Source organism: Heterocephalus glaber, unplaced genomic scaffold (genome assembly GCF_053883595.1).
Source record: "Heterocephalus glaber isolate CG9 unplaced genomic scaffold, H.glaber_assembly_v1.0 deba00001452, whole genome shotgun sequence".
Taxonomy (NCBI): domain Eukaryota; kingdom Metazoa; phylum Chordata; class Mammalia; order Rodentia; family Bathyergidae; genus Heterocephalus; species Heterocephalus glaber.
Window position 1 is genome coordinate 1,441,622 of NW_028258302.1, and position 13,039 is coordinate 1,454,660.

Sequence of the window (13,039 nt, forward strand, 5' to 3'; positions counted from 1 at the left end):
TGTTCCATCTACCTGGAATGCAGTCTTGTCACTGCTTTTCCACTTGGCAGGCTCCCTGCTTGCTCTTCACAGTCCAAATCCAATGTCACCTCCTGGGAACTCATCTTTGATTGTCCCCAGGCAACATTAAAAATCTTTCTGGGGCACCCTCAGTTCCTCATACCACCCCTTTTGAAGCCCAGACCACGCTATCTTCATGTTGTCTTTGAGTGCCTCACCTCTGGGCCTCCACGGGTCCCCCACTGGACTGCCAGCCCTTTCCATGATGGCAGGACTTGGAGCTGTTCGATCCAGCATGAGGTCTGGAAAACGGGTCACTGAGAATTTTAGTGAGTTCTAATGCAGCAGCCTACCTGGGTGGATGTGGATATAACCCAGGGTATCTATCGTAGGCAAGTTTCTAAAGTGAAATTTGTCTTTGGCCTGCCAGTGGCAAAGTTCTGCAGAAGGGCTTATTCTTGGCTCTCAGCAGCCCCTGCTACCAGGTGAATAGCTGCTTAATAGGGCCCCAAGAACGGCTTCAGAGGTTCAAGAACCTCTGGAACATCAGAGCCAGACTTTTAAAACAAGGCCTGTAGTATTGGAATGGGCCTCACATAGCCTCTGCTGCAGCATCATTCACTGAGCTGCACTAGCGTAATTTTTCATTAAGCATTTTTACTTAAATTGCTTTGTTCTAAGTAATGTGAAGCCACAGGCCTTGTACTTTGAATAGTTGATCCATTCACATGGTTCAGAATTCAGAAATGTGCCAAAGGGTATAAAATGAAGTTTCCCTTCTATCCCCTCCATAGCCACCCAGGTCCTCTAAGTACAGTACATCATTACTTTTCATGTGCATTCTTTTCATGTGCGTGCATCTCCCCCAGCCGTATCAATTTTGGTTTTTTACACAAAAGGTAGTATAAAATACACAAATCTGAAACTTGCTTCTTAAAGCTAACTTGGAGAGTGTCACAGATTAATACATGAAGAGCTTTATTTTTATATATTTCATTACATAGCTATTATACCACATCTCATTAAATCATAAGTTTGCATTGCTAGTTTTTATCTCCATTCTAACATGTACCAGGAAAATATATGTCTTGCACACCATAAGTATCACACCGTGGATAACTCTGAACTCGTGCATGCAACTCCTGGGACAACCAGCATGTGGCAGGGCCATCTGTCACTGCCCAGCCCACATGCTCGTGCTGAGTGCTGTACCACAGACTCTTCAGTTACCAGTGGTCATCTATGACACTCTGGCTGGTCCTCTGCTTGGCCGGGGACCACCAGATGTTTGTCACCTACTCACTGGCCACTCACTGTACGGCTTCTGGGTCTGTGGCTCCCAAAGAATTGAGAGAAGGGAGACTCTGGGGGACCTTTTGAGTTGAGCTGTGAAAGACAGGACTTAAAGGGACTGCCATGCACTGTGGCAGGAGAAAAATCCTTGCATGTAAGATGAGCATCCAGGGGTTGTCCACAGAGGGGCAAGCAGACAGACAGGCTCATTGTGATGTAGAGTGGGCTCTGAGCTGTACCCTCAGGCCTGGCGAAGCCTTTTTCCTTTCTCGGCCTCTGACATGAAAACCCTGGCTTTTGCAATCCTTGCCTTGTGGGCTTCTAGAGACTGAACAAGTTCTGATTAACAGCTACACCCAGTGATCTTAAAATCAGGGCTGCTTCTGGGTTCTTTGGGGAAACAGAGGCGCGGAGACCCAGAGCAAGCCTGCGGCTGACCTGAGACTGTATTCCGGTCTCCTATCCTCCTCCAGACTGTCCTGTGATTCAGGCTGCTGAGCCTCCACCCTCGCCTGCAGTGCCCAGCTCAGTGCTCTGCAGAGTGACGCCACCCATTTCTCTGGCATGCCTCCCCAGGCGCCATACTCCTATAGCCAATTAGGGGCCTGCCACATAATCACATTTCATGGCTGCTTCATTTTAAAAGTCATAAAGTCTCTACCTTTCTCTAGCCAGGTGGACAGCTGGCTGGCCTTTCACCTGTATGTAAGCAGGGCCTTTCACCTGCTGGCCTCTTCTCTTCCTGTTGCCTCATGCCTTAGGCTGCCAGGGGACAGAACCTTACCACCCTTTGTCCATTAGAAACATTTTGACCCAACACTTGAACTCACCTTGTATCATGTTCTTTTCCAAAGCACTCTTCTAGCTGGTGTTTCGTCTGTGTCCAGATAACTCTGGGAAACTTGTAGTTTGGGGGCCATTGCTGTGAGGAGCACTGAATGGGAAGTCCAGAGCTGTGGCTTTGCTGGAGACCCCTGAGTGATCTGGGACTTGTCTCTTCCTCTCAGCTCAGTTTTCCTGCCCTGGGAATGGTGGGAAGTGGAGAGCAGGCAGGAATATGTCTCCAAAGCTGACTGTGCCCATTTTGTAGATAAGCAAACAGAGGGTGGGGAAAGTAGTAGGGTGGGGAAAGTAGTGGGGTGGGGTTCACAGAGCAAGTAGGGAGATGGGCTGGAATCAGAGGTCAATACCTTTGGCTCCAAATCCAGAACACCTCCCCCCCCACCTGTGCTGTCTGTTCCTTTCTTATAATTTGGCCCCCTTGCATGGCAGGCTTGATTTCTGGGTCTCCTAATGAGAGTCTGGAGCCCAAGTATGGCCCTACCAGGGGAATGAGACCCCAGAGAATCAAAGGCCTCCCTCTCTAGTCAGAGGGAGAAGATCATGACTGTCTTCTCTCACCAGGAAAAGGTCTAGATGTCAGCTGGGCCAGTTTGGGCACCTGAGGTCAGGAAATGGCAGAGTTTCCCTGGAGGAGAACAGGTGTCGAGCCAAGAGTCAGGCAAAACATCTGAACATGGGAACCTGCCAGCCTCAGCCCTGCTCTGTGATAACCTGGGCTCAAACATGCCTGTGACTGTGGTTTGTTTCTCTGCAGAAGGTGACAGGCCGCCTCATGCTGTCTGTGGGAGGGGCAGTGCTTGGATCTCTGCAGTTTGGCTACAACACTGGCGTCATCAATGCCCCCCAGAAGGTGAGTACCACGCCATCATGGCCTCCAGCTTGCTGTGCTGCACCACGGGTGTGCACTCACACACACACACACACCCCCACTGTTACCTGGGCCTCAGAATCATTGACATCAGCTTAACCGTCAGCCTCCCCAGCTGGCACTATAGAATCTCAGGGCCCACAGAATTCTGGGCTCCACTGAATCCTAGGACTTCAAGATCATCTTGTCCAACCTCCCACCCAACACAGACATTTATGATAATTAAAGCAACACTCAGTTTTATGTTGCTATACTGCAGTGGAATTCTATTCCTGGTTCTTATCTTGCTTGGCGCCCACTATAGACTCCAGGGTGGGCAGGCAGGTCAGCAGCAGCCATTCTTCCCTTTCTACAGGCCGGAGAATGGCTATAGATAGAAACCCGCCCAGCATTACCCAGGCAAGTCAGGCAGAGCTGGTACCCAACACCTCCCCATCGGGCCCTTGATGCTCATACCCGCTTCCACTCACAGCACTCCTCTGAGTAAGGCATCCAGTTCTGGGCTGAAACTGCATCCTCTCCCTGGAGGCCCAGTGCCAGTCCAAGCAGAAATGGCGTCTTACCCTAGGGAAACGCAGGGGTGGAGGTCTGACTTTCTCCCCACAGTGCATCCTAAGCCTGCCATCACTTGTTCCTTGGCATGTCAAGACTGGAAGGGAGGGACCCTGGCCATCCTCTCTAGCCCCACCTTTGCTTTAGGGAAGAGAGGAAAAGAAAGGATATAGGGGCAGAAAAGGAAATTGTAACAGGTCTCTTTGTACCAGGTGATTTTCATGTATGCATTTATAAAGTTGGGTAGTGGTTTCTACTTTATAGATCCAGAAATTGAGTGTGAGGCATCTGAGGCAATTGTTCAGCAGGCCCAAGGTCACATACTAGTGAATGGTGGATCAGAAGCCAAGTTCTTTTGTTTCCACAGCCTTAGGCTGTCTTCCTAAATAATTGCCCTGTCATTTAAAAACACCTTCACAGGAAGGATGAAATGAGAGTGGAGTCCTCCTGTCAGGACCAGGCTCACTGTCCAGACAGGTGGGGCTGGAAAGTGAGTGTGACTGGTCCGAGGACATGTTCCTGTCTGAGGAAGTGGGCAGTGTGCACAGACCCAGGGCTGGGCTTCTTCCAACTGGGCGGAGGGTGGCTGTGGTGGCCACGCCTGGTTCTGGGGAGCAGGTCACCAGGAACTCAGCTTGCTGCATCATGCTTGGCTGCAGTAGCACTGACAGGGACTTTTCCGAGTTTGCCTAACATGGCGACTGTGGGCCCATGCTTGGAACAGCCTCGAGCCCAGCTTCGATAAATGCTCTGAGCACCTCTTGGAGCTGGCTTCCTTTGGGAATCTGTATAGGATGGGGTGGGGTACAGATGAGGACGAAATAGGGAACCTGAGTCCTCCACCTTGGTGGCACGTTGAGATCCCCTGGACGCTCTCCAGATTCTGATTTAATTGATCTGGGATGAATATAAAGCTTCCTAACCGACTCTGATGTGCAGCCAAAGTTGAGAAATGCTGGATTAAGTGATGACGTCTTGACTGTGGTCACAGAGTAAGTGTGACTAGGACTGTCAAAAGCAGAATAGAGGAGGTGTGTTTCAAAAACAGAACAGGGTAGGGTGGGTAGGGGTCTGCAGAGGAGGCAGTAAAATGCCCAGAGGGAAGAGAGCCAGGCAATCTGTAAATGGTGACTAGTTTTCGATGTCTCTACATGGAGGAGAGGGAGAAATGGGGAGCCCAAAGCAAGCCGAAGTGGGACCATTGTGGGCCTTGTAGTTTGGGCTACAGAGTGTCAGCATGATGTGGTATAGTCAGAATGGCACTGGATGGTGGATTTCAGGACAGGACCTGGCAAGGACAAGCATCATATCTGCATCTTAGGAAGTGGATTCAGGTGTCTGGCCTAATGGGATGGATCTGAGAATGTGGGACTAGATTCAGGGACACTAGCGAGAAGGCTGCTGCTGCACTAACAGGATTAGAACAAAGCTTCAGATGGAATGGATGGGATTCAGTCACTAGTTCCAGGTGAGGATAAGAGAAGTTTCAAAAATGGCTTCTGAGCTTTTGATTTTGGAGATGAGGGTTCTCGAGGAGGAACAGCAGGGGAGGAGCTGGTAGATGTGGGATGTGCAGGACCTGGGGTTTAATGAGGCGCTGCTGGAGATGCACTGGAGGCACTCGTGCGTATGGGTCTGCTTCTTAGATCCAGGCTGGAGAGGAGCCGAGGGTCCATCACCGGTGTCCAAGGGGGTGTGGAACGAGATCTGGGGAGACTGGAATAAAGAGAGAACCAAGGCTCACATCCCTGAGATCAGCCCCACAGATAGGAGAGGACCCAGAGCCTCAGAGACAAGTTTTGCAAGACAAAGGAGAGAGATGATGTGGCCTTGTGGCAGGCACAGTGGTGTAGAAACCTCCCTGTCGTGGCTGAAGAGGGAGAGGGAAGTGGAAAGAGTAGAAGTGGAGCTGGGTGTAATGTTACACAGCAGTCGTCTCAGCTACTCGGTAGACTGAGGTGGGAGTATCACTTGAGAAACCAGCCTTGGGAACACACAGATCTAGTGGCATTTCCTGGCCAGGCACACAGGCAGTCTGTTTAATTTCGCACGTTCCAGGCCTGGCCGGGTGTTTCTAACCAAGAACAGATTATAAGTGATCAGTTTAACTTGGGAAGAGGGGGTAGCAGGATGGAAGAATAAGAAACGCAAGTCGAGGTGATAGTGTAGTGACCACCATGCCTGGGTAGGCCCTTGAGTCATTGTCCCAGGAAGACATAATGATTCAGTTCTGGATGAAACTTTTTTTTTTTTTTTTAGTACAGGGGATCGAACTCAGGACCTTGTGCTTTCGTTGAGGCAGGTGCCAGAACCACTGAGCTAAATCCCCAGCCCAGTGATTCAGTTCTGTAGATACAGTCATTCCACAAGGACTTAGCACATGTCCACTGTGTGCCAGAGTCCACCCCAAATAGCCTGGTTGCGAGAGTATGGCAGTGAACCCTTCAGGGAGCTCCGTCATAGGTGATCTGACCTGACCCTGGCCCTCACCCCCACCCAGGACTCCCCATCCAGAAGGGGTGGGGGAGGCCCCTTGGAAAAGCCAGGCACAATTTCCCGTGGGTATCCATGAGGGATTGGTTTCAAGACCGACCCGCCCACCCCCCTACACACACACAGATACCAAAATATTCAGATGCTCAAGTCCCTTATAGTATGGCTTAGTATTTGTACATCACATACCACATCCCCCCCACATACTTGAAGTCATCTCTGGATTACATATAATACATGATACAATGGTAAACGTGACTGCCTTGTGGTACTGTTTGGGAGCTACCAACAAGGGAGAAAAAGGTTATTCATGTTCAGTACAGACACAGTTTTTATTTTCAAATATTTACGCTCCCCAGTTGGTTGAACCCACCGATAGGGAGGCCTTCCAGATGCTGGGAAAGCAACAGGAGGGAGTGACTGGCACTGGGCTGGGTGATGGGAAAGACAGGAAAGGCTTTGTGAAGGGTTTGGCAGCCAACTTAGGGTAAGTTGGCCTCACAGGGAAGGAGGGCTAGGTATCCAAGCAAAGGCAACGGCGTGTGCAAAGACGCAGTGGCATGAAGTACTCCCCAGCCTTGTATTGCTGACTGCCTGCACTGCCTGCACCAGCCTCCCTTGTCTGCGCCAAAGGACTTCTCTGAGGAAGCAGTGGTGTCTTGGCCATGCTTTCATGAAAACACTGCCCACTAATGGTGAGGAGGCCAGTCCTGCTGTTCATTACCAGAAGCTTGTTCTCTGCCATAAAACAGGCCCAAAAGGGCTTCCTTCTGGAAGTGTTAATTAATTAATCAAGATATTATCTTAAATGTTTACAAAGCACCTACCCTTAAATCACCTCTTCCCTGAAGCTCTGTGAGGCCTGCAGGCTGAGATAATCTTCCCTGCGTTTAGATGAGGGTACGAGGCTGGGTGAGGGTGGCTGGCGGGTGGGAGGCTGAGCTGGAGCTGGACTGCAGATCTCTTGCATCTCCCACCCTGAGCCTTGCCCCTGCCCCACACTGAGTAGTAATGACATCCCTGGGACATCTATACCACGCGGTCCCTCTCCCTAGCGGAGAGGGAGGAGGTGGAAGAGGCAAGCCCAGCCAGAGGGAGCAAATAATGCAAATGTCCTGGGCCCATCTGGGGACAGCCTCTCCCCTCCCCAGTGGCGGGTCACCGTGAGCCTAATCATTACCCAGGCACAGTGCCAGCACGTCTGAGAAATGAGGCAGCCTCAGAAGCCAGAGAGATGGGTCAGTGAGAGAGGGTCCTTGGTCCTTGGAGGAGGTGAGGTCTGTGGGGATGACCTAGAAGTGACAACCAAACTGGGCTGAAAGCAGGGCCCTCATTTCAGTCCAACCTTGCGTCCCTCAGGGGAGCTGAGCTCCAGGCTCCAGGCAGCCTCTCTATCTCTGTCAGGATCTAGAGTTTTGGGTCCCCTCTTTCTTTAACTATCACCACACACCCTTAGAGCTTACTAGCTCAGGCATTGTTGTAAGCACTTTAGAATTGGTAATCCAGTTGTTCCTCAAAATAACACCATTAAACACACACCATGATCCCTGTTTCGTAAGAAACTGGAGCGCGAGATGGTAAGCAACTAAACCGAGGATACGCAGCTAGTGAGTGGCAGAGCTGGAATTTGAACCCAGGAAGTCTGGCTCTAACCTGTGCCCTTGATCACTGTGGAGGATAGATGGTCAGAGGTGGGCACCTTAACACCCTTTCCCACATGGGAGTGCCGCCCAGCTGGTCCCTCGTGCTCGGAGTTCAGAAGTGAGTCAAGCCCAGTCATGCACAGGCGTCTCAACGGTTTCCCACACACAGTTGCACAATCTCTTTTACTATCACACCCTGTTAGAGCCGTCATTGCTTAAGCCCCTCGGTTAGGTTTGGCTTCTTCCTCAGTGAGTAATGACTCTTTCCAGTCCTGTGCTGGGCACTAGTGACACAGGTAACTCAGACCACCTCTGGGTTGAAGTCCAGTCTAGAGGGAGCACGGGTACCTTGTAGTTAGCCATCCGTGGGCAGTGATGGAAACGTGGACAGGCTCCATAGGAGTGAGGATATTCAGTCCATCTCGCAGGGCTGCTTAATCTCAGCTCTGTGGACGTTTTTACTGGATAATTCTTTAGCGTTGCTTCCTTGTGCACTGTACAGTGTTTAGCAGTATCCCTGGACTCTGCCCACTAGATACCAGGAGCCAGTGTGACAGCTGAGGATGTCTCTGGACATAGCAGGTGTCCCCTTAGGGGCAGAATTGGCCCAGTTGAGACCCACTGCAGTAGGGAAGGAAAGGTGGTTACAGGAAGGCTTTCCAGAGGAGTACCTGGGTGTTTGCTAATGATGTGTAAATGAAAGTGCAGGGGTGTGAGGGGCTCACTATGTCTGCCCAAACAAGGGCCTGTGAGTCATAGTGTAAGTGAGGAGGCCCTTCATCCTGAGGGCAGAGAAGGGCTTTACCTGGGGCTGCCACTATGAGATGAAGGTCCCTGCATCTTCAGGGGAGGCTCTGGAGGCCATGGACCATGAGCAGGCTGCTGTGGGAGACAAAGGCTTGGCCTTGGTTTGGAGGCAGGTCATGGGTGGCTTTCCAAGCAGCCTGGGTGGTCCTGTCATCTGCTATGGGTTGGGCCCAGCTTTTAACTCTAACCTGGGCCTCAGGGAGAGGCCCTAGGTGACCTCCACATGGAACATCTGGCCCTGAATCCCTGGCTGACCTTGAGGTGTGGCTGAGTTGCTGTAGAGACATAACTCTGAGCTGAGAGCTGGGGGGGAGAGGAGAAGCCGGATCAGGGGTCAAGGCCAGGCTGTGGGCCTGAGTTGGACAAGCCTACCCTTTCTTCCTCCTAACCAGCTGAAAGCCAGCTGCCTGTTTAACCCCTTCATCCCCCAAGTAACATCCAGGAAAGAGGAAGGAGGGCTGAGAGGGAGCTTTAACTCAGTAACCTAGCCTAGGGAGCTTTGCTGGGGATGGAGTAGAAGACCCAGGCCTTGTAGGGTACTGTATCCAGGGAAGGATGATAAGACCAGCCAGAAGTTCCCAGACAAGCCTCCTGGCAGTAGTCTAGAATCCTGGATCAGGGTGTGGCAGGAGGGCCAAACCCATCCAGCAGCCCATTTGTGTGTGGCCCATGAGCTAAGATGGTTTCACACTTTTAAAGGATTGGAAGAAAAACAAGCAATAGAGGCCATATGTAGCCCAAAGACCCTACCTGGTAAGTCCTACCTAACCTTTTACATAAAATGTTACCAGCTTGTGCTTTAAATCACTTTGACTTGCATGCTGTCCTTAGGCAAGGAACTCACCACGTGTAGGGTGGGCAGTCTCATCCTTAGAAGCCTGGAAAGCTGAGCCCTGTACCCACTGGGGTCCCAGAGGCAAGCAAGCCCCTAGTTCCTTTAGGCTCTTCCCTTACGTATGCTGTGTATATAGTCCTTAGGCCAGTGACTTGTCCCTGTCAGTATAAAAACGGAAACCCTGACTCTGCTGCTTCTCTGAGGGTGGTGGCTTGTCTCCTTGAGAGAGCAACAGTGACGACAGTATAGGCGCATTCCTTTTATTCCATGTGCCAGAGAATGCTGTGCCTCCTGCCCCTGTATGAATACCTCAATTATACAGAGGAAGCAAGAACTTCCTCTGTAGATGGCCAAATGTGTGGGGGTGCTCGCCCACAATTGCCTGGCCCTGGTGGAGAGTGGCTTGGGGATTCCCAGAATGCCCTTAGGAGTGTATAACATACCCCCATGTCCCCCAACTGCTGGGTGAGGAATAGCTTTTTCCTGCAGTCCATCCCATCCCAAGACCTGGGCTGCACAGCCAATAGCTTCTCCACAGGAGCCCCCATGGCATCATCAAGGGGCTCCTTTGCCCTGTGTTCAATGAGGACCTTCAGCAGAGATCTCCAATAGCCCCTTGGCTGCCAGCAGGTCACCCTGGAACTGACCAGGACCCTCCCTTTCTCCTCATTATACTTCCACTCAGCCAGACCCTGAGCAAGGTGGAGAGGGTGTGAGTGGACTGAGAAGGGAGTAGAAGAGCACTGGAGGGCAGGCATATCAGCAGGGCTCTGACAACGATACAGAGGAGTAAGTTGTAGGAAATGGCATCTGGCTTTGAGAGATGAAAGTGTCTGGGAGTAGAATTTAGGCAAAACCCAGGGTAGGTGCTGCCTGGGTAAAGAAGTAGAACAAATCAGAAAGCAGAATCCACAGGACCTGGGGATTGTGAGATTCAGGGACAATAGTAATATCAAGGGTGATTTCCAGGCTTGTGATGGGTACGTGAGGTGGGTGGGACCCTTCGGGAGCAGCCAGGGGTGAAGAGGATGCCCAGGACCTTGTGGAAACTGCTCTATGGGATCCTTTCAGGGGAGTAGACAGCAGGCTCCTCCTTTAGGGCACCTAGATACTTCTCGTGAGAACAATGAGGGCAGTGACTGGGTGGCAGAGGTGACCCAGACTTTTTCCTGTGTCGGATTCTTGTGACCCTCCAGGGACCCTCTGCCTTTCCTGGGGCAAGGGTCGTATGCAGTCCCCAGGAAGAGAGGACAGGGAGACCTCAAACCAGTAGCAGGAATGGAAACGGGCCTGGCTTCTCAGAAATGTTACACTCCAGATGCCAAGGCAGAAACCCACTGTGGAGCCTCAGATGCCCAGGAAGTGCTGCTGGTTTGGGGGCTTGAGAATATGAGTCTGGACCAAGGTTGGAGTGAACAGAGCTGGCTATTCACCCCCCTGAGTCCCATGAGTAATCTGAGCAGCAGAGAGGCTCCTTTAACAATTATCCTGAGCTGTCGGAACAGAACCCTCAGCATCATATCCTTCCGCTCATGTAGGTAGTTTCAGCACTTACTAGCATTTTCTTTGCACACAATTCACACAAGTTCCATTAGCGGAGCTGAGCATGGTGGTGCACACCTGTAATTCAGGCACTCTGAGAGGCTGAGCAGGAGCATCACAAGTTGGAATACAGCTTGGGCAGCTTAGTGAGACCCTGTCTCAAGTGTATGTACTTGGGGGTGCAGCTAAGGACAAGGACCCTAGGTTCAATCTCCAGTTCCCATAGCTGACTTCCTGGCAGATTTTTTTTTGTTGTTCCAGGGATTGAACTTGGATCCTTGCGCTTGCAAGGCAGGCAGAGGAACCACTGAGCTAAATCCCCGGCCCTTGGCAGATTTTTAAAGGGGCTTGGAGAATTGTAGGAGACAAGCCTTTGAACCATAAGAGGGGGTGGGACAAGACAGACATGTGGATTGCAGAACTCAAAAGCCAAGGACAGACATCTCATAGGTCTGGTGAGTCCCTGAGTGACAGAGGGAGAAAGATTTCCATCCTGATGGTGAGTCAGGAAAATTTGGGCCCTGGGAGGGGCAAGTGTCATGTATCTGGATAGTTCTCTTATCCAGAACAGCTTGTTCTCTGCACAGCCTGACAAACGAGGCATTACTGTTCCTAGCTGGTCCTCTGCAGTTGGTTTTGTTCCTTGTACACAAGCACTGTGTGTTTTTGTTTTGTTAAAATCTGCCTCATCTCTGTCCCCAGCAGAATCAAGGGCTTGTAGAAGAAGAGTCTGAGACCCTTATCCACTGATTCTTTTACCCACTCACAGGTGGCCCCAGGACAGGCTCCAGTCCCTGTCCTCAGGGAGAATAAATCCTGGAAGTCCGGGAAACCTTGGATCTCAGAGACAAGAGTAACATCATCCAGAGCCAGGGAGGGGTGAGGAAATGGTATGGAGAGCAAAGGTGTAGCCACTGCTTTGAGCGTAGAGGTAGAGGTAGAAGTCAGTGGTAGATAGAGGGGTTGGGTTGACCTCTGGCAGAAACCTTGATTTTTGAATTGTGGCATGGAGGCTTGGTAAGACTTTGTCAGTGGTCCTCACTACCTTGGGACCAGTACCAGTGAGTGTTGAGTAACTAGGGGTGGGGTGCTGCAAGGCACTGTAGAAGCACACTATGAATCAGATACAGTCATCACCATACTGATTTCAGTCAATGGCAGACTGCATATCCAGAGGTGGCCCCCTAAGATTATAATGGAGATGAAAAATTCTTATGGCCTCGCAACATCACGGCCATTGTAACATCTTATCTTGGTGCATTACTTATGTGTCCATGCCTGTGGTGATGCCACTGTAGACAAACCTACTGTGCTGCCTGCTGCACAGATTATATACAATACTATACATAATAATACAATAGTCGGGGCCGGGAATTTAGCTCAGTGGTTTCGCCACCTGCTACACAAGCGCAAGGACCAGAGTTCAATCCCCCGGTACCCAGGAAAAAAAAAAAAAAAATACGATAGTGACAATGATAATAAATGACTATGTTACTGATTCACGTCTTTTTTTTTTCCCCATTAAGTTTATTGGTACATTTTAGGTATAAAATACAGTTACATTCATCATTGGGATCTTGTACCATTACATGAGCCTCTTGGTTCTTATTTTTTTCCCCTTCCCTTGCCCTCCCTTCACCTCCTCCACCCTTCCCTATTTGCAAAGACCTTGTTTCCATTTTTTTCCTCTTCTCATATTTTTTCCTTTCCCTTTTTTCCCTTCCCCTACCCCTCCCAATTCCCCTGCTCTTTTAGACCTTTTCTTCCTGTTATACAACATCAGTTATACATTTTTTAAATTACAATATTAAGATCTAGGAGACATTAGCACAGATTTTACAGAATTTAAAAGGATATAGAAAGCATATTACAAAAATCTTTTTTGAAATAAATTTGACAACTTCTAAGAAGTACCTTGGAAGACAAATTAATGAAACTAACTCTGGAGGAAATATAAAATTTGAATAGCACCTATTAAAGAAAGTATATTCCTAGCTTGAAAACCAGCTATGTGACAACAGCAGGCTTATATACATTTTAACTGATAAATTACATCAAACAATTAAAGCAGAAAAAAGAAGGAACGCTTCTCCCCTCATTTTAGGAACTCAACATTGTGCTGATTTATGTCTTTACTATATTTTTGTTAGAGTATATTCCTTC

General features: G+C 49.9%; 1 protein-coding gene across 2 annotated transcripts in view; it reads left to right on the forward strand.

Moving 5' to 3' along the window:
* Positions 1-13,039, forward strand: part of Slc2a1 (solute carrier family 2 member 1) — a 30,499-nt gene that overhangs the window by 10,133 nt on the left and 7,327 nt on the right. For both annotated transcript variants that reach the window (XM_004871835.3, XM_021249933.2), the window contains exon 2: positions 2,891-2,986. In XM_004871835.3, coding sequence (XP_004871892.1) covers positions 2,891-2,986 — 96 coding nt within the window. The remainder of the gene's footprint in view (positions 1-2,890; positions 2,987-13,039) is intronic.